This window comes from Sparus aurata, chromosome 7 (genome assembly GCF_900880675.1).
Source record: "Sparus aurata chromosome 7, fSpaAur1.1, whole genome shotgun sequence".
In the NCBI taxonomy this organism is placed as follows: Eukaryota; Metazoa; Chordata; class Actinopteri; order Spariformes; family Sparidae; genus Sparus; species Sparus aurata.
In genome coordinates this window covers 18,841,951-18,868,174 of record NC_044193.1, presented here as the reverse complement: position 1 = coordinate 18,868,174, position 26,224 = coordinate 18,841,951, and the positions used below count along the sequence as shown (strand labels likewise).

At 42.2% G+C, this 26,224-nt stretch overlaps 3 protein-coding genes and 1 long non-coding RNA gene across 10 annotated transcripts; 1 reads left to right on the top strand and 3 right to left on the bottom strand.

The window, feature by feature from the left end:
- Positions 1-127: 127 nt before the first annotated feature.
- On the top strand, positions 128-3,356 carry LOC115584588 (pepsin A). The gene is made up of 9 exons (XM_030422120.1): positions 128-219; positions 369-510; positions 686-803; positions 1,799-1,917; positions 2,023-2,219; positions 2,310-2,426; positions 2,521-2,665; positions 2,864-2,962; positions 3,054-3,356. Exons 1-9 carry the CDS (start codon positions 161-163, stop codon positions 3,189-3,191), a joined length of 1,134 nt encoding a protein of 377 aa, XP_030277980.1. The 5' UTR covers positions 128-160; the 3' UTR covers positions 3,192-3,356.
- A 1,262-nt stretch (positions 3,357-4,618) lies between these two features.
- On the bottom strand, positions 4,619-5,091 carry LOC115584589 (uncharacterized). The gene is made up of 3 exons (XR_003984565.1): positions 4,985-5,091; positions 4,833-4,879; positions 4,619-4,718 (listed from the first exon to the last, which is right to left on the bottom strand). It is a non-coding gene; the product is annotated as an uncharacterized LOC115584589 (long non-coding RNA).
- A 2,201-nt stretch (positions 5,092-7,292) lies between these two features.
- LOC115585502 (zinc finger protein 335) lies at positions 7,293-19,198 on the bottom strand. Of its 7 annotated transcripts, XM_030423916.1 has the most exons (29): positions 17,899-18,073; positions 17,435-17,491; positions 16,857-17,050; positions 16,447-16,723; positions 16,246-16,323; positions 14,911-16,041; positions 14,630-14,812; positions 14,346-14,510; positions 13,996-14,254; positions 13,717-13,894; positions 13,520-13,632; positions 13,379-13,397; positions 13,171-13,287; positions 12,721-12,794; positions 12,391-12,551; positions 12,056-12,276; positions 11,860-11,959; positions 11,685-11,773; positions 11,344-11,600; positions 11,119-11,233; positions 10,829-11,026; positions 10,521-10,663; positions 10,249-10,388; positions 9,997-10,094; positions 9,788-9,874; positions 9,281-9,364; positions 9,125-9,184; positions 8,921-9,026; positions 7,293-8,026 (listed from the first exon to the last, which is right to left on the bottom strand). In XM_030423916.1, exons 2-29 carry the CDS (start codon positions 17,460-17,462, stop codon positions 7,905-7,907), a joined length of 4,797 nt encoding a protein of 1,598 aa, XP_030279776.1. In that variant the 5' UTR covers positions 17,463-17,491; positions 17,899-18,073; the 3' UTR covers positions 7,293-7,904. The 7 variants fall into 7 exon arrangements, with proteins under 7 accessions (XP_030279776.1, XP_030279779.1, XP_030279780.1 ...); XM_030423919.1 differs by lacking the exons at positions 17,435-17,491; positions 17,899-18,073 and adding an exon at positions 18,905-19,198; XM_030423920.1 differs by lacking the exons at positions 17,435-17,491; positions 17,899-18,073 and adding an exon at positions 18,081-18,766.
- A 688-nt stretch (positions 19,199-19,886) lies between these two features.
- On the bottom strand, positions 19,887-24,843 carry mmp9 (matrix metallopeptidase 9). The gene is made up of 13 exons (XM_030424484.1): positions 24,493-24,843; positions 24,038-24,276; positions 23,373-23,521; positions 23,152-23,280; positions 22,865-23,038; positions 22,283-22,456; positions 22,019-22,192; positions 21,763-21,918; positions 21,457-21,673; positions 21,207-21,346; positions 20,965-21,115; positions 20,723-20,826; positions 19,887-20,606 (listed from the first exon to the last, which is right to left on the bottom strand). Exons 1-13 carry the CDS (start codon positions 24,628-24,630, stop codon positions 20,482-20,484), a joined length of 2,070 nt encoding a protein of 689 aa, XP_030280344.1. The 5' UTR covers positions 24,631-24,843; the 3' UTR covers positions 19,887-20,481.
- Positions 24,844-26,224: the final 1,381 nt, after the last annotated feature.

The window sequence follows — 26,224 nt, the reverse complement described above, 5'->3', positions numbered from 1 at the left end:
AATTTATCACCACATTGCAGATTTCTTATCTCCAGCTGACACGTGATATCAAGTTATGTAGAAGGGCATTTCGGAGTCACAACCTTGATATGATGTATAAAAAGGCTGGACTCTGCTGCTGAAACTTCACTCCTCTGAGTCCAACAGTAAAGTGACCGACATGATGAAGTGGCTCGTTGTTCTGTCAGCCCTTGTGGCTTTCTCCGAGTGCCTCCACAGGTAAGTCTCACCTGGCGGGTTGAAAAGAACCTGTCACTCTATTGCTTTGACACTTCATGCCTCAAAAGGCACAATTATTGGAGGATAATCTTTGCATTTAGTATTCCTGAGGGAAACATCGAATTCATATTCATGTTTTCTGTGTGTAGGATGCCCCTGATCAAGGGAAAGACTGCCAGGCAGACCCTGCAGGAGCAGGGAAAGTGGGAGGAGTTCAGGAAGCATTACCCATACAACCCAATGGCCAAGTTCTACCAGTCTGGAACTGAGTCCATGACCAACGATGCTGACGTAAGTCAAGACCAGTCACCATCTTATTGACTGCAGCCTCTGGTTGAATAGCAAACATACATATAGAGTTGTGTGTCTCTTAATGCACTCATCGCAGGTATTTATAGAGACCAACATATTTTGTGCTTTGAATCAAGTTGTTAAATTCTTTATTTGTCCTCTTCCGTCCCTCTAGCTGTCCTACTATGGTGTGATCTCTATTGGTACCCCTCCTCAGTCCTTCACCGTCATCTTTGACACCGGCTCCTCCAACCTGTGGGTCCCTTCAGTCTACTGCAGCAGCCAGGCCTGCCGTGAGTGTTACAGAGACCACTAGCCCAGGCTGTTATCCAGTCAGTTGAACTCGGCAATCATTTGGATAGTGTTTTCAACAGTGGTGGAAAGTAACCAACTATATTTGTTAAATTACTGCATATAGATGTGATATTGAGGCGCTTGCAATTTTAATGAATATTTCCATCTTATGCAACTTTATTCTTATTTGTACTCTGCTACAGTTATGTGACAACTGTTGTTACTTGTCACTGTGCAGAGTCAGATTTTACATACAAGATATACAATAATCATATAAAATAAAATGCATGGATTATCATGGATTAAATCACCTAACTGTGTGAACTAAATGTGTAACTAGTATAATAGCACTTTTATTTTTGATACTTAGCTTGATAAGTCTGTGTCTCTACTTGATTAAACTTTGATTTCAGAATTTTAACTTGCAACAGTGTTTATTAGGTTGTTGTGTTGCTAATTGGACAGCAAAAAGATCCACATACTTATTTGGCAACTAATGCAGTAATTAGCAAACTGTGATAATAGATTATAAAAGCAATTTATGTAGAAAATGGCATTTTGTGGGATTTCGTGCCTCCTAGAGGTTGTGATTGCAGGGCCACTGTCGTGAAAACAAATCTGTAACAATTTGTCAGACGTTATGTAGGTGCTAACTACAAACATATTATAAAATATTACATTATAACAGTGTGACATGTTAAAAACTTGTATGTTGAAGTAAACATGTATGTAACGCTGTGATCCTACCTTCTTACTGAAGTTACACAGTTCAGACACAAGTGATAGGACAGCGGGGTGGAGAGACACCGTTTAACTTATTACAAGAAAAAAGTGTTTTGATTTAATTTTGAAGCTGTTATTCTAAGATAAAAGGTATCATAATGTTACTTTAAGTACAAGCAGTGGTACAACACTCAGTAAGTGCAGTTTATCCATGACAAAAGATGTTCCATGTTTTTGTGGCAAATTCCTGAAAATGCACATTTCCATGCAGAGAACCACAAGAAATTCAACCCTCAGCAGTCCTCCACCTTCAAGTGGGGAGACCAGCAACTGTCCATCCAGTATGGCACTGGCAGCATGACCGGATATCTGGCCAGTGACACTGTTGAGGTAACTCAAAACCCCTGGAACAACATGCACAGTCTGTTTAGACTTCAAACATGCATGTCACTGTGCTCTGTTGAACTGTGACTGACAGCTGTGTCGTATATGCAGGTGGGCGGCATCTCTGTCGCCAACCAGGTGTTTGGAATCAGCCAGAGCGAGGCTGCTTTCATGGCTTCCATGGCGGCTGATGGCATCCTGGGATTGGCCTTCCAGTCCATTGCCTCTGACAACGTCGTGCCTGTCTTCTACAACATGGTCCAGCAGGGTCTGGTGTCCCAGCCAATGTTCTCTGTCTACCTGAGCGGGTACTGAAATAGGATGGAGATCTGTTGGTTGAGTGCATGTCATTTTACTTTAAATTCATGCCAGACATTTGTATTTTTACTCTCTTACAGCAACAGTGAGCAGGGCAGCGAGGTGGTCTTCGGTGGTACCGACAGCAACCACTACACTGGACAAATCACCTGGATCCCCCTGTCCTCTGCCACCTACTATCAGATTAGCATGGACAGGTAAAAATAACAAAAAACATATATTGAGCCCAAAACATGGCAAAAAGCTTTCTAGCTAAACTGCAATCCACTTTCTGCTGTTCCCTCCTCACAGCGTTACCATCAACGGACAGACCGTGGCCTGCTCTGGTGGCTGCCAGGCCATCATTGACACTGGTACCTCCCTGATCGTTGGCCCAACCAGTGACATCAACAACATGAACTCCTGGGTTGGAGCCTCAACCAACGAGTACGGAGAGGTGAGTCATACCATCACACCATACCATGTGAAGTAGTTTTTCCCCCATTTTCTGAACTCAGAGTAAACAGACTTTAATGCTCTGACGTCAAAACTCTCAAAAGAAAATAATTAAGAAGGACTTGGTTACTTGCTTTAGCTGGAAACCTGTAAAACACCAATAAATATATCTTCTCTGTGCGTAATGTTCTTCTCACAGGCCACAGTGAACTGCCAGAACATCCAGAGCATGCCTGATGTCACCTTCACTCTCAATGGACACGCCTTCACCGTCCCTGCATCTGCCTACGTCTCTCAGGTCTGCTGGATCCCTGACAACCACTGAAACAGAAAAGTTTTTAGTACTATAACTAAAGTTTGGGGGAAGTAACTTGGTTTTCTCTCCTCAGAGCTCCTATGGTTGCATGACCGGCTTTGGCCAGGGTGGCTCTCAGCAGCTCTGGATCCTGGGAGATGTCTTCATCAGGGAGTACTACGCCGTCTTTGACACCCAGGCTCAGTCCGTCGGTCTGGCCAAGTCTGCTTAATCAAATAAGGCAGCTGATGTATGTTCTATAAGAGTGTATTTCCCTCTGGGGGCTTGTCTGATTAAAGATTGGATGTAAAAATAGTGCAAATAGAAGACTGTGGACAGCATATACATCACTGTGTTGTAGCTGCCTTTTCATTAAACTGATTACAGCAACTAAAAACGTTCTGTATGTGTGTTTTGTGTGTGTGTCAGTCTGACTGTGGTGACTACAAAGGAGATCATATATCTTAAGCCAGTTTTGTGTTACAGTGCTGCGCTGAAATGTCACAGGAATAAGAATTCGTCCCGTCTCTTCATTCATTTGCTCTTAAGAGAAACTTGACCTTTAAGAGACGATACAAAGAGGAATCGCCAACAGCTTTTTTTGTGTAAAGGGAAGAACAGGGCCAGGAATAGAATATCGAGCGGCTCTCAGAATTGTGGAGGGCCAGGTTTCCTCTGAGGCTGTAATCGAGATGAAACTGATAAGGGAAAACATTGATATGACAAAAGATAACCTGATGACATGTTCTGACAACATCGCCGCTATCTTAGTCACAGTGTTCAGAGGAAAATGTTTTGTATATATTTTACCACACAATTAATTTCTTTAATAACATCATCACTTCATTTTCATTTAACTTATCATTTTCACAAACCACATATATTTTATATACTTAAAGGTATTACAAGTTGTTTATTATAGCACTTCCATAAAGCTGGAGGACCCACGACAGACAAAAGAAAAGTTTAAACCAGCAGAGGCCAAGATGTCATGATTTAATCCGTTATAGAGTTCAAGCTCCAAAAATGCTGGATCCTTCATTTCCCATAATGCAACCAAATGCCTCTTTTTGATATGTCCTCCTTGCCTTGTAAATGAACTATATGGCTTTTTTAAAAATGTCCTTTCCCTCTGTCCCACAGAAAACACTGCTCCTGAAAAGCCCTATCAGAAGTCCCACCTTTAATTCTGTGTCTTTGTGACATCACACTGTCACAGATTCACATATTCATATAAATTTATGCTCAGTGGCGGTTAGTTTTGCACATATGGATTGATTTACAGATGCTCTGTTGCGGCACTGGCTCAGGCTTGTGTGAGCTGACCAATCGGAGTAGACTGGGTATTCAGGAGGGGTGGGAGGGGGTGTGACAAATAAACCGTTTCAGACAGAGCGTTTCAGACAGAGCGCTAATAACCCAAAATAAAACAATGGACCTGAAAATGAGCTAAATACATCTCCTTTAAAAACTCAGGCTAGGTAGTACGAACCACAGCCAGTACTTGCCATTCCATTCCTTTAAAAACACAAAAACAAAGAAAATCTGTCCCATTAAAATCCGTCACTAACTAAACTTTAACATTAATTCACTGGTGGATTGCCAGTGTGGAGTACTCCACCACCCCATCACCCTCTGCTCTACAGGTGAACTCAGGGGCTCCCACTTGCGTTGAGTGTGTCCTCAGGTTTTCATAAACCTCCATCGGCCTCTGATGGGCTCTGAAGTCCACTGTGGTGTAGACGATGCCGCTCGTGTCCTGTGGGAGACAAACATTTTCGTAGAGGAAGTCTGGGGCACAAACATTCAATCTGTTATTTAAAGCAACTGACGATGAATCATAGAGGCAACATGTTCCCTGTTTAGCACTTACCGGGGCCTCTTGTTTCACTGACTCACATGGAGTTTCTCCATATTTGTCTGCAAAGAAAAACAATATCAGTCCAGTCAGATTGACCCTGATATTGAAAAGGCACAATATGTTTTTTTTTACATGCAAATCATCAATCTAAGGAAACTGCTTACATGACTGTTTACGTTTGGTCTTGATTCTGCAGAAAACCACACCGATAATGGAGGTGATCAAAATCATTGCAGCAAAGGACACAATGACAGCTAGTGACAGACCAAAACTCCAGGGAACTCTGCGGAGGAAGAAAATACACTGCATTCAGATCATCCATTATTCAGCAAGGTAGCAGCAGAAGACGAGCAGCCTGCAGAGTGAATACCTGAGGCTGTCACTGTGGTCCTCTGCCAGAACAGCCCCAGTGGAGTCTAGGAGTGTTGTGGAGGTGTTGGGCGCTTCGATGGTTGTTGTCAGTGCGGGCTGAGACTGGCTATGGTGAACGGTAATCTCTGTAAAGTGCCAGAATTTCAAATAAGCTTCCAGAGTTTCGGGTGATAATTAACCTTTACAATTGTTTCGATGCTTTAGAAAACAAACTTAAATATCCTTTTGCAAGAAAACATTAATCTTATGAAGCTGTAGTAATCCAGTTTTGGCCTGAGCGTTAGAGGCTATCGCATAATACACATTAATAACATCACATGAGTGAAGATTATAAGACTGCTTACCAGAAACCTCCACGTAGTAATCACTGTAGACGCGGTTTTGAGTTCCCAGCACATAACATCTGTAATAGCCTCCATCCTCAAAACGTACATTCGATATTTTAAATTGTATCCAGCCATCACTCTCGGTTATCGTAACTCTGCCTTTCAGTGAATCACAGACGTATCCTGTGTTGTCCAGCAGATTATAACATCCTGCTGGATAGAGTTTACAGCAGGACTTGTTGTAAGTGTTGTAAAATGAAGGGAAGGCGAGTCTCAGCTCAACGTGTTCAAACTCCTCAATCCTCTGCTGCCCCTTCAGATGAGGGATGTCTGAAAAACAAATATTAATCAGTTATAACAGGCAATGGAGAACAGAAAATTATCAATTTACATTTTTGCAAAAAAATATAATAAAAAAAATAACCATACCTAATAAAAATAGGAACACAAATGAAATCTTCATCTTTAGTGTGATGCACAGTGACGTTCAGCACTTTTTGACAGTTTCCAGTCTCTTGGGAGGATCTGAAGCTCCTCCTTGGTGAAGGAAACAGGAAGTTCATCAGCTGGAGGGAACAGACAGATGTGTCTCACGCCAGGCTATCGGCTCTTTTACGATTGGTGTGGCGCACTATGGATATGTTTCATATTGAACTTCTTTTTTTTAACTGAATGTTCATTGTTTCCATATAATGCAGACACACACAGGGTGGGCGCAGGAGCAGGAACACCTGTAATGTAACCCACAACAACAACACCTTTGATTCTAACGATGATGACAGTCTGAAGGATGCCGATCATTTTTGAGGCTGTAGGTTGTGGCATATTTGTGTTGGATTACATTCCATTACATTTCTCAAGAGTGGCTGTCATTGCATCCTTCCCTGTACAAGAAGTGTTGACACAATGCTGGAACTGCCTTCAGTACATCATGGTGCAATGTCACGCCACAAATTACAGCCTCACAACAAGTTGCATGAACTCATTTCTGACTGAATGTGCAAGCAGAGTGACTGTTTTGTAATAGACTATATTCACATGGTGGCCATTTTCCTCTGACATCACACTCAAGGTGGAAAGCTCAGATACTGGGATACAGTGATGTGGCTGTGTTTCAGGCTGCAAGTAATGTAAACATAATGAATCTGACAAATTGTGAACAATATAAAAGAAACATGTATAAATAAAATATTTCCTGTCGTATTGTGTAACACTCTTACAGTAATGTTAGCTGGGAAGCGGTTCAATTCTCAACTTAGCTGTTGTCTAAAGGATGCTAACAGGTTATCAAGTTTGTTGTTTTACCTTCATATATGACCCAATCTCCCTCTGGATTATCATTATCATTTGTCTTTTCAGTTGCTGGTCAATCAAGAGGTGGTTAAATGATAATGGGTTGTAAGATTTGCGATGTTTATACGACTTGCAACCTTGAACACAGCAGTACGAAATTTGAGCTTTGCATCCTGAATGTGAGAGGAAAATGGCCGCCATGTGAATATAGTCAGTGGCTTTGCTTTGCTATTTTTCAGGTTAATATAATATTCATTAAATACATTGTTCTTTTCATACTGTCCACTGCTGAGGGCGGTGACTTATGCAAGTCCTGCAAGTCCTGATGGCTCATTCAAATGGACAGCTTCTGAAAACAGGCTGGCTGTATTTGTCTGTGAACTGAGCCTTTTAATACAACACCTAGACCTGCTTTATAATGAAAAACTATGAGAAGTATCACTTTCTGTGATATGGGACCCATAAGAACAAGATCTTGACATAAAAGTATACATAAAGTGATTTATTTGGTGTCAGCTTTCAGCTTATTAAATCATTCATATTCACCAAATTAACACATATCCTCCATCACAGAACAAAGAGAAATGGAAAAAAAGTATGTACATATTCATATTCAGAAAACACAATGCTGCAGATTAACAACAATCATATCTGATTACAGATGAAAAATAAACACTCCCTTTTCACTACCCCATTCGGAAACTTAAATGTTTGCTTGGATGCGCTGTATAATTTCTACAACATGATATAAGCCATTTGATTTTCGTTAATAACATTGTCTTGCAAATGGAAGCAGTTGAGGCACATAGACAGAAATCATTTTTAAGAATTCAGACTAGACCAATCTTGCCTAAATCAACTCTGAAATGCACAGCCCCTATGATTAAGTTAGAAGCAATGGGTGCAATAACTTGAATTTACAAAAAGCTGTTCATCTCATTGAACAGTGCGATCGCCCTCAAGCAGATGATTCTGTAGTTCACGGCCAGCTGAATGCATAAATAAGTTGAGGTCACTGGACTTGTCAGCTCATAGTGGTTTGTGTTGGTCCTGCTCTGCGCAGGTTTGTACCCAGGTAGGCTTAAAAAGCCGTCTACTCGTCTGTGAAGGTAATGACATCATAGTGGATGCCTTGCTGCTGCAGCTGCTCCAGCTGTTCAGGTGTAGCTTCAGTATAAAGTGTCTGGGTCTGTGCCATGGCTGCATCTGCTACAGCTGTAAGAACAAAGATCAAAATTCATGTTATTTACAAGCTTATGATAATAATAATAATGATAATGACAATAATAATAATAATAATAATAATAATAATAATAATAATAATAATAATAATAACAATAATAATAATAATAATAATAATAATAATAACAACAACAACAACAACAACAACAACAACAACAATAACTAGTTAACAAGTGCTTCATTATAGCAATAAAAACAGATTGCAATACAATGACAGTTACATATTGATATAAAAATAGTCTAAGAGGATACAAAAGGACAAAATATAACAATAATGAAACACAATTGGGGTTAAATGTACTCTTTCATTTAAATTTCTGATGAGTTTTGCAGCAGCATTTTGAATTAGCTGAAGTCTGGAAAAGCTGGGTTTGTTTCAGCATGAGTGGAGTGAGTCACAGTAGTCTAAACAGGAAAGTTTCCAGGTTCTTGGAAGACAGAAAGAACCAGATCTTAGACATTCTGTGTAACTGCTAAAACAAGACTGGACAACTATTTTTAACATGCTGATAGAAACTGATATTATTGTCAAAAGAAAAGACATCAAGATTTCTGCAGCTAGAGTTGATACTGGTGGATAATGACCCAAGTTGTGGTTGAGATGTGATTGCGTGTGGTATCTGGGCCGATAATGATGACTTCAGATTTGTCTGTACACAGTTGAAGGAAATTTTTCAACAGACAGATTTTGAGAGGAAGTCAACAGCTGCAAGACAATTTATAAACCTTGATTATTGTGGTATACTTTGGGAAACATTTCATTGGTATAGTCCTCACTGAATTTGGCAAATATAAACAATCTTACAGTGTGGTGGAGGACAGAATATAAAACAAGTGAAGAGCAATCTGCTCCCTATGAGAGCCAACCTGTGACAGCAGAGTGGGCGGCAGCCTCCAGGTCTTCAGGATTCACAATCTGTTGTTCCGAGCTCACAGGTAGGTACTGGATCTGACCATCATGACTCACAGCAATCTGAACACATAAAGAACAAAACAAAAACCTCTCACTGTAGAGCATTTGAGGTTATCTGCCAACTTTAGACTGTTCTAGATGATGAATATCTGCCTCACCTGTTGCTCCTGCAGAAAGGCCCCGTCATGCTCATACTGGATGATCTGCCCATCTGGCATCTGAGAACAGGAGAGCAGTTTGAGCAAGACTTTATCACCTAAAACACGGCATTCATCCAGCAGTTACAGGAACTTCTCACAAGGTAAAACACTGACCTGTATCTGGTTTCCATCGGCAACTACCACGTACTCCTGAGGGATCAAATGTGGCACTCCGTCCTGTGAGATGATGTACTGAACCTGAAACATGTGACGTATGAGTTGAGATGAAGGAACATAATAGGGCTTTACAATAAAAGCATTAAAATGCCTACAACATAAATCTTTGTCATATATTTTGTTGAGTTGTACTTACATTATCTCAGATAGGATACCACAATATCAATATATATTTTTAGCTTAATACAAATGGGAAACTAAACTTTTTCTAATTTTGCACAACTAATCTAGAAGAGAAGTCAGTCTGATATTAGAGCATTTAGTCTGACTGGGCTCTTGTACACATGGGAGTTTGTTGCTTGTGAGTGAAATGCCGGCTCTGCATGCACAGCACAAATTTCTTAAACAATTAATCAAACAAAGCAGAGCCTACTTAACATATATCCATCTCTGATATTCCATTGTTGTCAGGATCATTAAACAGGTAGTGGTAGAATCTCTTACCTCTGTCACCTGGTTGTCTCCTGTCATCAAGTGCTGAACTGTCTGTCCGTCTATGGTGGTTATCTGCTGGATATATGTGCCCTCCTCCTGATTAATGTACAATTAATCAATTTAGTTATAAACAAAAGAGTGGCTATTTACAGCAGGTAGAAAACACCTATACTGTATGAGACCATTATAATGAGTTACATGTCCAGTATCATATTTACCTGGTCTGATAGAGCCTGTTCTTGAGCTACAATGATGTGTTCCTGTCCGAGGGCCTGTAATCGCTCTGGAGTGATCACTGTCTGATGTGCCTGCAGGGCTGTTAGACACACACAGCAAAACACACACATTTAATTAGACATTTTTGTGACTTTAGTTCTTACCAATTCTGTTCTATTTTAACCTGTATGCCTGTTTTGAACCATATCATTGAGTACTATTTTTATTTTTGAGCCTTATTTTGTGTTCCTTACACTGTAGTGTGGCCAGGGCCTCCTCATCACTGTTCACTATGATGGTTTGTTGAGATGTGGCGCTGCGATTCTTGCGTGTTGGATGATCCTGATTGTGAAGACGCTCCATGTGAAACTTCAGATGGCCATTACGGTTAAACCTGAGATATTAGACAAAAAAACATCAACACTGATGTTTGTACATCATCGTCACCGCAAGTGTGTTGCATTCAAACATTTTTCTAATTTAAACCCACATATTTTCTGTAGATTCAAATGAGGTATGCTCCCACCTTTGTCCGCAAAGTTTGCAAGAAAACGGTTTCTCGTTGGTGTGCGTCATCATGTGTCGCCGCAGGTCTTTCTTGTTCTTGGAGGCAAAGCTACAGCTTGGACACTTGTGAGGGCGGAGATAGGAATGTTGCCCCATGTGAGCCTGACGACAAAAAGATACCAGTTGCAAGGTCAAAAGATTCAGGACAGAAATATTTTAGACATGACAGAAACACCTAAAAAAGATGATATTGACAGTTAAAATACATATAAATGCTGGAAATTACATAGAGTTGAGTACAGAGTTGAAGACAAAGAGACGACTCACCTTGACCTCAGGCCAGGAGGTGGAGGTGAATTCACAGTCAGGACACTTGAAGGTGTTTGTATCCAAGTGCGCCCTCTTGTGGTTCTCCATGTCAGAGCGTCCGTGGAAAGACTCCATGCATATTCGGCAGGAAAACCTTTTGGTGCTCAGACCGGGAGAGCCCACAGCGGAGGGAGAGGCTGGAGCTTCACTGCTCAGCTGACGAAAAACACAAAACACAGTCAGACGGGAGGAATCGCCAATATAATACGGATCTTTACATGCCAAAACTTCCGATCTCTTGTAATTACCTCCACCTGCTGCAATACACCATCAGGCAGCGCTGAGGCGAGGTAGAACTTTTCACTTTTCAGGCTCTCTGACCCCGAGACTTCTACAGTCTGAGAAGGACTGCTCTCACCATTACTGCAAAGATAACATTCATAGAGGTCATCAGTCTTATTCTAATTATTCATGTGACTCTATTTTGCAGGAACATCTGTACCTCCTAAACAGAGAGAAGTGTGTTATATTACCTGTATTCAGGGCTAGGATTCTCTTCAGCCGTCTGTTCCACCACACTGAAGTCTCCTCCACCATCGTAGGTTTCGATGGCGATCTGGGTGAGCTCTCCTGTTTCTGAGGTGGCTGCCTCGTAGGCCTCTTGCAGAACCGTCTCACCGTTCTCAGACACATGGAAGGTCACGACCTTCTGGGCCTGACCCGGCGCTGCGGTCACAGTACTCCATGTTCCCTTTTCCAAAGCTTTGCCCTCTGACTTTAGCACTGCCACCTGAGGAGCACAATCCGTCAATTCTTCCATTTTACTGCTTATTCTCTGTTAAGTGACTTTTTTTTTATGTGCCACAGTACCAACCTGTAAGGCGTTTCCAACCAATTCCCGGGCGTTGCTCATATTAAGCAGCAGGTCGAGAGCATTCTGTGCGGATAGATCACTGGATTCAGCTGTAGAGCACACGGAGAAAAGTCACAATGTGTCCTTAAGTTGACATACATCACCAGAAATACTAAAATAAAGTCTCTTCAGTGACCTTGTTCGTAGATGATGGTGGTGTTTCCTAATGCATCCTGGGACACTGAGGCATTTTCCATACCCTGCATGGCTTGTAGCGTCGCAGAATCCACTGCAACCTAATAACATGAAAACAACATTTACAAAACTATAAAAACGCCCAAATTAAATTTAAATGGGGCCTAAAATAAATAATACAGCTATAAAAGGCTTACAATAGTGTTCTGCAGGCCCTGTGTGTCCTCATGTTGTTGTTTTAGCTCCTCGATCTGCTGCAAAGTAAAGAAGGGTCGGCGTCGCCTCCTCACAGGCTCTTCAGGGTGAGATACGGCCCAATCCTCAAACGCCTCAGGGTGGCGACACTGCACATGTAGACGCAGGTTCTTCCTGTGCTTGGTCGTGAAGTGACACATTTCGCAGGAGAAAGGCTTCTCTCCTGTAGGACACACATTCATGACTCAGCGTTTTTGTAGTGTTTTACATTCATGAGGTGAACATTATATACCGTAACAAATAAATTACTTTGTGAAAGCCTTTCTGCCACACTGACCTGTGTGTTTGATGGCCAGATGGGAGACGAGGAACTCCTCTTTAGAAGTGGAGTATTTACAGTAGTCACACTTGAAGGGCCGGTCGTTAGTGTGGGACAGCTGATGGTTGAGCAGCAGCTTCTTGTTGTCGCAAGTGTAATCGCAAAATTCACACTTGAACCTAGCACAAGCACAACTGTGATGATGTCATCATTGCTCACATCAAACAAAATTACCATTGTTGATTCATGAAGGCATATTGCAACAAAACTGTATCATCAGAAAATGCTGTTAAAATTCTGTGTGTTTTTGAAACACACACTCACAAAATAAATGCTTTGAATACTGACTTGTCACCAAGGCTCTGAATGTGGGTCAGCAGGTGCATTTTGAACGTGTACCGTTTCTTGAAAGATTTCCCACACTGCAAAGACAGAAGAGTTCTGGGTTAGATTAAAAAGCCTGTAAAATTAAAGGTTTAAGTTTTCTACTTGCTTTCTTGTGAGGACAGTCATGGATATGCACAACATTGTTGCACAGTGACAATGTTCTATTGGACAAGTAAATCATGAACTCAAAGAAGGAAGGAAGGTAAACCCAAAATCTCTAAACCCTCCAAAATCAAAAATATCTTTATAGGTAATCCTCAATGGGTGAACGGTGTCCAAAGATTCTGCACTATTAAGAATCAAGCGCAAACAGAGAATGTATGGAAAGTTACTACTTGTCAGGAAAGTACAGGTTGTGGCTAACTCATGATTCAAATTCTTGATTGATTTTTACATTCTTTGTTCTCTGACCTTGTCACACATGTGTGGTTTCTCTGAGCTGTGGGTCTTCATATGCTGGGTCAGTCTCTTTTGCATGGGGTAAACTCTGTGACACACAGGGCAGAGGAACTCTGACACCTTTGGTACCTGCAAGAATGAACAGGAAGTTGACAGGTTAAATGGCCCAAAAAACTGCTAGGATACTAACTAGCATCATTCAAATATGGAAATGTCTTACCGACTCTGTCTTTCTTTTTCTGTTGGATGGAAAAGAAACAGAAACAGAAACAGAAACAATATCAAAAAACCTGCAAAAGGTGTTCTGGATTAGGAATTATTTGTCGTGCATGTACTGTATGTTGTTAAATGAGCTACTTACTTGTCTTTTTTGTGGACTGCTGAATGACGAATGACATCTTTTCTATAGACACTTGTGTAATCACACTCCTCACACTTGAATGGCTTGGTGCCCTCATGATTGAACATGTGTTCCTGGAAAAAAGACAACTTTTAGGAAACTACAAACTACAAACTGAGGTAAACCTTCATATTTTGGTCTGTTTTATTGCAACTGACCTTGAGTGAGGACCAGCGCTTGCAGCGATAGTTGCACTGGAGGCACTTGAAGAGCTCGGGGTCATTGCCCTCATGAGAGTCCACATGGAAGCGCAAATCTTCTTGAGTGAGGAAGCGTGAGCCACAGATCCAGCAGTTGTGCGGTCTCAGGAGCGGTTTGAGGGATTTATAATACCGACTGGAAGAATTTGAGAGACAGACGCAGTTAGCTTGTTGTTAAAGTTATTTTACCGTTAATTTTGCAAAACATCCTTGGACACATACCAATTTGACACTTACTTTCGATTCATATACTTTTTGTACTTCTTCCGAAGAAAATGCTTGGAGGGTCGACCGCGCTTCCTCTGGAAGAACTCCTCCTCTGGCTGTGTGTTGGAAGAGGGGTCTTTATTCTCAGAGTCTGATTGGCTAATTGCTGCCTCAGCTGTTTCTCCATCTGTCACCATTGCAGGAACATTGTTTAACCCAGAGGAGCTTGCCTCTTCGGACACACTCGCATCCCCATTAATCCTGGGTTTCTTTGCAATGCTCTCTGCTTCTGTAACATATATACAAAACAAGAATAAAATCCCAGTAGCCAGAATTGTAAGCTTTGTGACGTAAGTGATGCATCATGTGCTAAAACCGACCTTTGGGGTTGTAGCCTTCATCTAAAAGGCTGTACTTCCTTGGACGGCCAACTTTACGTCGAGGACGCCCTGGAGAGGAGGAAGAGATCGGAGGAGCGGGCTTCTTCAGAATAGCTGGTGGTCTTCCATTGCAATCCTCCTCTGCTGGGTTGTAGTCACTGTCCTCTGCGGATAAACAAAGGAGCAGGGAGAGAGATGTGTGAATATGATTCCTATCTTTTGACTAATTCACTGACTCAGAAATGTAAGAATGAATCCGTTTAATGCAAATCATCCTCACTGACCTTCAGGATCATCAATTGCACCAGCGTCTACAATATCATCCTCCTCTTCTTCTGCTTGTTGAGGCTCAGCAGCCTTCGATTTTGCTGCCCTCCTCTCTTCAGCTTCCTGCCTCTCTGCCTGGCGACGGGCCAATGTCTCACTTTTAGGAGGCCGTCCACGTTTACGCTTCTTTGCATTGTCCCCTAAAAACCAGACATTACACCAAGAATAAATTACAATTTAAAGAAACGGAAGGTCCATCTCTTTGTGATAAATAACCAACCTTAGCACTGGACATTACCTGCAGGTTTAAAGTGTTTGTCTCTCATGTGGTTGATGAGTGTGTCTTTGGAGGCGCTCTTGTATGGACACATCTTACACCTGAACTGCTGTACTATCACGACTTCCATCATCTCCTCCAGCTCAGCCAGGTTTGGCGGTCTGTCTCCAGAGCCCTCTGCCACTGTTGATGTCTCCATCTCCCTGGCCAACCCACATTCATCCTGTGGCCCCTGGGAGCCTTGAGGCTCCTCTTGGCTGGGTGAGCACTGCTGTGTCAGCTCAGGCTCTGGATTGGATGTGTACGTCCCGCTACTGCTGATGAAGGGCCCGGGCTGACTCTCGCTGCACTCCAAAGCCTCTGGGAGCCCGCCCGAGCCTGCCGTGTCTGCCAGAGGGTGGTCTGATGAGGAGCTGTCATCGGCATACAGAGAGGCTTCTGGTCCATTGCTGCTCTCCATGTAACAGGAGTGATGTGGCTGCTGTTGCGAGTGCTGCGGCTGATCTGGATCCTGGTTCTGCTCGTCATCCTCATCATCGTCCCTCGATTGGTACCGAGAGCAACCTGGTTGCTCAGAGTCTGCAGCTGCGACACACTCCGCTCCATACTCAGCCCCATACTGCCGACTTGTCTGTGTCCGGTGGTCTGCACTACTGTCAATGTAACTTCGTGAGTGATGCGGTCGCTCACCATCGTCCACTGCACACTCCAGATACCCAGCGCTGCACTCCACCACATAGTGACCTCTGCTGGTCGGGTTTGAGTCAGCCCCACTGCATTCCACATATCCAGGCAGGTCCTGGTCACTGTTATCCCCGCTGTAGTCAGGGAAACCAGACTGGGAGCGTGTCTGGTCCGGTTCCTCGCCTGAACACTCAACATAGGAGGATGAGGACTCCTCTGTCTGGTCTGGACCATCTGCACTGCAGTCCATGTACTGGGAGGGGTGTGAGTGCTGGGGCTGGTCAGGTTGACTGCTGCTGTCCTCTGGGTAACCGGAGTGACCCGGCTGGTCATCGGGCTGGTCAGGTTCAAGGTTGCCCTGCAGGTCTCCTTGGTCCACACAGGTGGACGTGGGGCCTTCTGCGAGAGCTTCTATGGATATACGATCAGAAATGGCTGAGGATGACATGTGGGCTACCATAGGAGCACCTGTAGTGGACAATTATTTTAAATAAAAACTTGTTAGAAGTCTAAAATAAGGCTTATTCATAACAAGTTGACAAAGAGAGGTGAACTAATTACTCTGTCTGATAAATAAAAACTTTCTGAGTAACATCCAGCCAGAAGACTCTGTGCATTGTTGCTTTTGTCCATATGCATTTATTGAATTAGCGGTAACAATAGCACACTTACCATCATCTGGTCCTTGTAATATGAGATACTGCGTTGTTTCTGCACCTCCGTCTTCTGCACTTGTCACAGCTATGCAGCCTAATAGAGGGACAGTAAATAAGATCAGAATTCTGCGACTTAATGACAAACTAATCAAAGTGACACATCCTCAAAGCTGCTCAGCTTATGATATAATGGAAAGTGGAGTCTCAGTGGAAATACCATTCATGATATCAGGGCCGATTGTTGACTCTATGATCTTGTCAATGGCAGATCCCAGATCTGACGAGGTAGAAGCTGTTGAGTCAGAAACCATCATGGCTCCCTCAGACACAGCACTGGAGTGGACCATCATTCGGGGTGACTCAGACACCAGCACTGACTGAGTCACTGTGGACACGCTGGACACGCTGGTGGACTGGGCCACTGAGGAGGAGTCTGGGAGGTGGACTGATGAAACTCTGACGTCTGTACTGGAGCTGGTTTCTGGGATGAACACCTTGAGAGGAGGGGCAAGAACATGATATCAACAAACTTTTGTCACAAAACCAAAAAGCTTGGTTTTGTTGCTTTTAGTACAAGGCTGTTTCGTCACTCCTGTTCACACAGTCATTAGCTTACAAAAAGCTTACCACAACTCCCTCTGAGCTCTGTCCCACATGGCAGTCGGACTCTGGGGCCTGTGCATGAGAGGCAGCAGCATCGCTGCTGTCTGCAGACATGGCCTCTGATGACTCCATACCCATGCCGCTTTCAGACGGCTCCTCCATCCCTGAGGGACCTGCATCACTGCTGCTCTCCACCTCATTCTCCTCAGAATCCATAACTATCCACAAAAATAAAAACAAAAAGTCATTTTGTGTCATTTTCAAAGCATACTTCAATCACCTGCAAGTTCATTGTGCTACGATAAACACAACTTATTTCTAGTTCCTTGCCATAGGACAGCTGTTTGAGTGTTTGCATGATTTACGGTATTTTATATTTCCAGCTAATTTGCCCCTTGATAAACAACAAAGAGTGTAAATAGCAAGACCTTCAAGACCTGCTGGAACACGGGCAGTTTTTCCAACTTTCTCAACTGTGAAGAAGGTAACTAATGGCATGTTGCCCATCTGACATTAATTCTATCAGAGGGCCAACAAACTGGAAAAACTTTGGAGGTATGCCTATGATTTTAGCAGGTTTTTTAGCAGAGATGTGGACTCACTGTTTTGATGACTTGACAGAAAATACATGACTCTTCTTCAGCTTGTATGCAGTCTGACTGTTGTGATGGGAGGGAATACTTTTTGATTGAAGAGTTATTAAGAAAGTCTTGAAGAGGCTGGATAAACTGGTCAATAATGTTGTCATTTTACAGGTACAAACACCTTGTCTTTTCTTTTTAAAAGACCAGATGCTGCAGGTAGGACTGAAGTTTCATAGGGGGGAAAAAGTGAATTGAATTTTCTTGAGCAACCTTGAGATGACTCGCCAAGAAAAAAAAAATGACTCAGGACTTACTGAGACTTGAACTGATTGACTTGAGTCACATGTCTGGTTTGTAGGTATGTAAATGAATTCTTTCCAAATAAAAAGCACATGTAAAAACAGTTTGTAATAGCTAAATCTTTGTGCAGTGGTGGAAAGTGACAGTATATTTAATCAGGTCCACAATTTTGACTTACTCACACTTTAAACTTTTGCTCCACAACATTTACTGGTTGACATCTACAGTTCGTTTCTTTTTGCAAGGACAAAACATTTCCCTCAAGTGCAGGTGACAGATTGTCCTTTGGGCAAATTGTGTTGTGTTATCCTGGGATAAATAAACTGACATGATCTGTGATACTATGAAAAATTAATTAATATACCAAGCCTTTTCCTTGAATGCCGGTCTTTTGCACACGATCCCTTTTACTATATTCACGTCAGTAAAGGAGTTAGCTGATCAATATCTATCATGACGTGGTTAATCATACTTGATCAGAACAGTGTTTACGTCGGAAATGTTAAAACCAACGTAACTGCTCCTTGAGTTTATCCACACAAGTAACACAGCTTTGACCCTAGCTGATGCATGTTGCCTGTACACACTGGTATTAGCAACATGAAGTTTCTGTACATGAAGTGTGTGTACTTGTTACTGTTAAAATGTATTTACTGCAGGTGTGAACAGTTTTAACTGCTCAATCATGACAATACGTGTAAAGTGACGGCACCCTTGGTCAACAGCTAGCTAAGCTATATAGAAACTTACTGCCAACGTTAACCAGAACAGCTAACGTTAGCTCTTAGCTGGCTAACTAGCAGTGTTGTCACGGTTGCTCGGAATCATATTTAAAGACGCTGCACATCACATACAAATGCCTTGCATTTATACAATGACAGTTTATGTGGTTGAACGTGATACCGCTATTGAAAGAATAACTTGTCACTGATCTAAGCAAGCTGACATATCAACAGCGTCCAACACAGCGCGTGTTAGCCGTTTAAAAACGGGCCTAGCTGCCCTTCATCCTGCCTGCTCCGCGTCGCCATTTTACACCAGGCAGCCCGATTTTACATTCAGGCATTCTGAGAGCTCTACTGGGGACCTCGAGGGCCTCAGCTGCGGCAGACCGCCCAAATTCTCTCCCTGAAGAAAATGAAAACATTTCCCCTCCCCAGCACTAGAATCTCTACGCATTTTTCTTACCGTGCGTTTTCGTGTAGAAAGGTATCCTTTAGAGTAGACGCGCTAAATAGAACAGAAATTAGTATCCGATAATTGTTGCTTCTTTCTAGTCGGGCGCCATGAGACTCTCCTTGCTTCCTGTCCGTGCAACCGGATCTTATTTATTGTTTTGTTGAAAACTGGCACGTTGTTTGGCCAAACATTTTCATATATACAGGATTAATTAGCTGTTTGTATTTACTGGCAGATTGACTGCTTTATGTTTCTTCAGATTCGGTTAATGTGATGTTTACTTCACTTGGTGGACTATTGTTTTTAGAGGAAGGCGTATTACGCAATTGGATGCGGAGTAATATGTATACACTTTGGATTGTTGTTCTCAGTGCTGATAACCAACACAGCAGAAAGTAAACAAGTGACAGGTCCACAGTATTATTATTTTATTTTACTTTCATCCTTGTGACCACATTCCTAAAAGATAATGGCATTTTTTGTGTTGTGAAGGATGAATGTAAGACAGGATAGATGGACAACATGACTGTTTTCATCCACTGTTTTCTATCACCTCCATTTAAAAAAATCATTTATCATCTTTATTATTGTCTCTATTTTTGAGACTTGTTTTCCCTCTGTACTGCGGTGTTACTTGTGAATTTCTCCCAAATCAATAAAGCAACATCTTATCTTCTCTTATTTCATTTTTGTTACTTCCACCCACTCATACAGTACTCAGAAATAGTTTGGGATATTTTAGTGTTTATTCTGTGACATATTTGATTTTTTATTTTTTTTTCAACCCCCAAAATAGTGCATTTTACTTTAATTGCATATTCATGCACATGCATATATGTGTCCATATCCCAAATATCCCTAACTCATTTTGAGTAGTATAGTTGCTTGAACATGGATTCAAATGTCGAATAGTATCGGATGTGGGAATGATGGTGTGGTTGTCAGATAATCCATGTGCTATAGTAAAGGATTGAGACAGAGGACAGTGGCAGGTAGTTCTCATGGAATGTTTATTGCATTGAAAGTTGAAACTTTAATACAAAACACATCAGTCACATAAATAATTTCAGTGAAGGAGACATGCATTGTCTTCCAGTGCAAGTAATTGGCTTTAAAAGCCAGAGTTAGAAATACACACAGAATTATACAAAACAAACAAGCCTGTGGACACAAAAATAATAATAATTATGTTAAGATAATTGCTATAAATACCAAAATAATCCAATACTGTTAAAAGTCTGAACCTGTCAGACATAAAGAAATTAAAGATCTGGAATCTGATCCAGATAGTTTTTAAGAATATTTTAATTGTGTTTATGGCTCTGGAATTTTAGACCACCATAATAAATTCACAGACGATCGGACTGAGAGCAGGGCTGTGTCTTGCTCTCTTTTTGGGCCTTTGACTTAATTTTAAGCCAATGCTGTATGTTTTAGAACAGCGGTGGCCACTCTTTCACATCCCAGAAAGCACAAACATAAAACAGGTGCTATACACAAATACTGCATCTCATTTCCCCAGAAGAGATAAATAAATGCTCCCACATTACAGACGATTTCCAGCTCATCCCTGTGTGTTCGTCTCCTTAGTATCCAGTGCCTGAAGAATCTGAGCACTTGAGGAGGTCGTATTTCACGTAGCCGACACGATCCACCTGCCTGCGGGAGTTCATGCGCCAGTAGAAGCGGTCCCTGCAGAAGTAGAAGTGACCTAAAGCAGAAATAAAAATCAAAATGAGGATTCGTACACGTAACAGTCGGCTGTTATTTGCAGATATTTTTATTGGGCTCAGTAGATAAACCTTTTGAACTGACAGGTTTATTTACCTTTGTACTGGAACACATCATGGGCGTCATTGGGGACACCACCGAAGACGGCATCTGTGAATCTGGGGTACCCTCTGTCGATTTTCTGGGCTTTCACATCAAGCCTGTGTTGATCATATGAGAGAATGTCATCAACACGGCAAAAATACAGAATGACAAGTGTCAAAGAAGAACAGAGAGGGTCAAATTCAAGTGCCTCCAGAAACATCTACTTCCTAACCCAACCAAACATTTTAACTCACCTCCAGAAGTTCTCCCCACTGAACAGCAGCACTTTGCCTTTCCCCCTCTGCAGCGCTCCCTCCACCTTCTGAATATTGCTGGGGAGGCCGAGCTTCTCAATGCTGCGGGGACCCAGAACACTCTGGCCTGTGTACACCCAGAATCGTGTCCCTGTAGACAGAAAATGTTCATTATAGAAATTGTCTGCCCTCTCGGTTTAATTGTCAGTGGTCCCTTATACAAGTGTGTAAAACTTAAGTACCTGAGAAGAAGTACAGTTTCTTGGTCAGAACGTCCTCAAAGGCAGAGTCGATGACTGCTGGCAGGGCTGGCCACTTCTGAGAAACTGAAAATGGTCCTTTGGGTCCTGCATCGCTTGTGCTGGACGTCTTCCAGTAATTTCTGTCAATCAACACATACAATAAACATATCATTTCCATTTTTTCATTATGTTGCTGTTTGTTTTGTTTTTTTTACTTCTGTAACAAAGATGAACAGATGGATTTGCTCACCCATCCTTGAAGAAATGCAGCTCTCCCTGAATCACAGTGATGGTGTCGAATTTGGTCATCTTGCAGGCGTCTTTGGTTGGGTCAACAGGCTGTGGGGTGGTAGTGGGGGTGGGTTCAGTGGGTTCAGGGTCATCTGTGACGTTCTCGTCGATGGTTGGGTAGATGTCAGTGGTGGGGTTTGGCTGAGGAGGGGTGGGAACAGGGCCCGTTCTGCCTCCTGAAAACAAAATATTGTGGGTTGAGGAAAGTTGTTGATGAATATTTTTATGTGATTTTGCTTGATAAAGCAGTTTGTCATGAGCTTACCATAGAGATACTGGATGCCCTCAATGTCGTCTTCATGCAGATGGAAGTCCTCCACATAGCTGTACATGGGGAACATGAGAGCCTCCCTGATGTTGGAGTGATCCAGGCCAAGGGCATGTCCGAACTCATGGGCTGCCACCAGGAACAGACTGTAACCTGGAACACATTCAGAGAGGAATATTAATGAATGACAAGGATGAATATCCAAAACATTTAAAACATCTACTTTTAACTATTCTATTTTTATGTGACTTACCCTGGTCAGGACAGAAGCCCCATTTCTTGTCATCATCGTAGTTGTCAGTGGTAGCGCACCACAACTTGCCATCTCCTCTTCCCTCACTGGTACAGGCGTCGTACTGTTTGCCCAGGAACACAAAGGGGAAGCGGCAGGGATCTCCGTCAGAGTTTCCACCGATTGTAGTGGTGTCTGTCCAAACACAGTCATCCCAACAACAGTGAGAAAAAACAAGCCATTATGGCAGCACTGGCATGGTTCATTGTGGTTCCTGTCACTCACCTCTACTGGGACAGAATCCAAATTTCTTGTCGGTGTCAAAGTTGCTTGTGGTGGCACACCAGCGGTAACCGTCACTGCGGCCCTCTGTGGTGCAGCTGTCATATTCTTTCCCCAGGAAGACGAAGGGGAAGACGCACTCAGCTCCGTCGGCATTTCCTCCAAATGTGTAGAGAACTGTCAGGATGAGAATGTAGGGCGAGGATGAGCGGGCGAAGCGAGTGAGTGCGCCTAACAAACAAATACCCTCATCTCGCTGACCTCTGACCCGAGCACAATAAATTACAGGGATGAGCGAGGGCTCACGCTAGGTGTAACCACAAATGAATGGATGTGTTTGTGTGTATAAAATATATGTATATATACTATGTTGCATATTAATTGTACATATAGTATATGGAATTGTATATAGTCAGATGGGAGTGTACAATGGTACAGGAATGGAAGTAACTTGATTGTGATGAATTACTGAGTTGTGGATAAGGGGGAGGATTAAATATGTGTATACTTCTTTCTGCTCCTTTGAGGGCATGTCCATGTGCATTCATTCATTCATTCATTCATTCATTTATTCATCAAGCTTACGTTCGCTCGGGCAGAAGCCGAATTTCTTGTCTCTGCCGTAGTCGGCCGTGGTGGCGCACCATGGCAGGTTGTCCTGGCGGCCCTCAGTGGTGCAGGTGGTGTAGGATTTGCCCTCGAAGGTGAAGGGGAAGTGGCACATGGCTCCATCCGCGTTCCCATAGCGAGTCTTCACAGCTGAGGTGAGAGAAATGCGTTTTGTTCATGTTTAATGTAATACACAAAGTGAACACGAGGTGGCGACACAGTCAGATGAATTGTCGGTGGAGTGAGCGTCCCTGTGTGATTACCTGGTCCTTTCCCCAAAGTCCAGTACTCATCATCGTCAAAGTGGGCGTCTCCCTGCACGCCAGCACCGGGGGGGAACGCGTGGGCCAGGAGACCGTCCTTACCATCGAAGGGGTACCCGTCTCCGTGGTCTGAACAGAGGACCAGATCACACATCAATATCAATAGTATATCAATTACAGTCCAACAATGAGACATTATTAAGAGTTGCACAGAAACATACCGGCTTTTCCGAATGAAATCATGATGTCAGCTGTGCCATCAAAGAGGCGCCTGAATGTCAGAGGGGTGACGTCACTCCACACCTTGAAGGCTCTGGCGAAGGCGTCATCGATCAGCGCAATCTCCATGTCCGGAGAATAGTTCAAGACCCTGTGGAGGAGAGCAGAAGGACACTGTGCAGTCAGACTGACGGTAGTAACATGTCTCCATCAGAGACTGTGTGAGGCGCACAGGGCTCAAAAGAATCTTACTACGTTCACTCAGGTACTGCACTCCTGATGCACTTAGGCTATACTTTAGTATCTCTTTATTGTACTTTCTACTTCTACTCTGCTAAATTTCAGAAGCAAATGTTTTAGGCTACTTTTCATTCCACTTTATTTATCTGAAAAGTTTAGCTGCTAGTTACTTGGAAAATAAAAAGCTTATATAAAGTAGGTCAGACAAAAGTTAGCCCAACCACAACAGCCATATTATTATGACAGTAATATTATAACATTGATTATTATCAGATAATATAGTATAACATTTTTCACTTGTACATATCTACTTAATTAAAAACTTGATTTGCAGGACTTTTATTTTACTTACTTTTTTTCTAACACTGTTAAATTCCAAAGTGAAAACATTATAATATCATCAGCTCTATTCTTTCTCTCAACTCACCTGTAAGTGACATCGTTATGGTCCCATTTGAGGTCCCCATCAAATGTTTTGTAGTTGGCCACATCAGGAACCCCACAGCGAGGCTTCTTCATCGCAGCCAGGGTGGACTGATCCAGCTCTCCAGTCTCCTCCAGCCCCATCTGCCTCTGCATCCTCTTCACAGCCTTGGAGGTAGACACCATAGACTGGAAGCCACTGCGTTTCAGCGTGTCCATGTAGCCAAACCTTTTCAGATAACTCTGGCAGGAAAACAGAGAAACCACATTAATGACTTTGTCCATAGAAAAAACAAAACAGTTCTATCATTTTTGAGTCTCTTTAATGAAGAAGGAAATATCTTTCTTCTCATTATGATTTGGATGTCTGTGCAGGTAATTACTTCCCTGCACAGCTTGATTGCACACATTTTTGGGAATCTCACTCCATCAAGACAAAATGAACCATCTGCTACTCACTTCTGCCAGCTCCGTATCAGTCATGTTTTTGATGACGTCTCCTGGGAAGGTGACATAGACGGACTTGAGGGGAAGGCTCCGTCCGTCCTGAATGCTTATCCCCAAAACTAAGCACACAGCTAAAGCACAGAATCTCATGATGAGATTTTAAGTAGGCTGCTGCAAATATATATATAAAAAAAACTCTAAAGTCTTGCAGTGAACAAGCGCTCAGTTAGAAAAAAGATAAGTGAAAAGCGTATCTGCTGAAGGTCAACAGTGTCTCTCCTCCAGTGCTTCCCTCTTTGTTTTGACTGGTGCCTCTTGTTGTTGTCTCTGCTTTGTGCCCTTGCTGGAGCTTGTGGACTTTGTTTTTATGCAATGTAAAGCCTTAGTCACCTCGCTCCCGCCTACTACAAACCTCAACCCTCCCACTTACATCTTGACAGACGGTAGTGGTTTAATGGACGTGGGGAATTTCCAAAATATCCACATTTAGCTTTACCTAACAGCTAATGAGTGGTGAACCAATTGTTCTTGTTTTGAGATATTTCAACCCAGAAGGGGGCGTGGTGTGTTGAGTGAACCATGGCAGTGGTCAATTAGACAAATTATGGTGGCAAATTATTATGGTTGCATTCATATTATGGTTAATATGCTGCCTGGAAACCCACACAAAGTATTAACCAAATGACAAATGACAGCTCTTAAAGTAGCTGTCATCTTAAGAATGTTCATCATAAAAACGTGTAGGAAACAAACTAAAGAGAGTATAAACACAATGTTTGGATCAGGGTTGTGCCCCAGCTTTTTCTCTTGGAGGGTCAAAACTGAAACTCAGTGATGGACCATGGGCCAAGAGCAAGCACCTGTTGTATTGCATTGTTTTGTTAAGATGCATAATGGTACTTTATGGAAACCCTGAGAGGCAGAAATTCCAAAAGACCAAAAACAATTCTGGTGATCCAAGTCTGACCCAGTTTGTTAATGTGCTGATTCTGCCCACAGTGCTCAGGTTCTGAAAAGTAACTAAGAGCAATTTATCTTGCAAAAAAACCATCAATAACATTGATTTATATATACTGATACTAATTAATAATTAATATAAAAACAGTTATTTTTCTTTTTTCTTATGCTAGAATCACCTGTCTGGCCGGATCAAACCTAACAACAGACCATCTGCCCTACTTTGCACAGCCCTGGTTTAGATACTTTATTTTACATTTCCTGAGTACAACACACTCATCATGGGACCTTGCCAGACACTTCCGTTATTTTGATGCTTAAAGTAATGATATATATAAAAAAAAAAGTCTGCTTCCACTTTTTTCATAAATAGAAATTTGTTTCCTCCTTATCTATAGTTAGATACTGAATAAAATACCAAAGTAGGTCAGGCACAAAAGTAGATAACATTTTACATACTTTTTATTTTCTGAGATTGCAAACCTTTGGTCTGTTTTCTCTTGAATCTTTAACTTTTCCATGATGAAATGATCGAGGTGATTAAGACATCCTTGTGTATTCTTGGTTGTATTACTGCACTGCTGTTGGCAGAAGTTTTGGGAACTACCTGCTTCATCATCATTATACTAATGCTGATGCAATGTCCCTAAAGTGACCCAATTCATTAGCAATGATTTATATGCCTCATTTTGGCAATGACTGTTGCACCAAATGGTTCTCTATTTTTTCCCACAATGACGGTCTTACATCTCTATCACTCATGCACATCTCTACTGTATAACAGTCT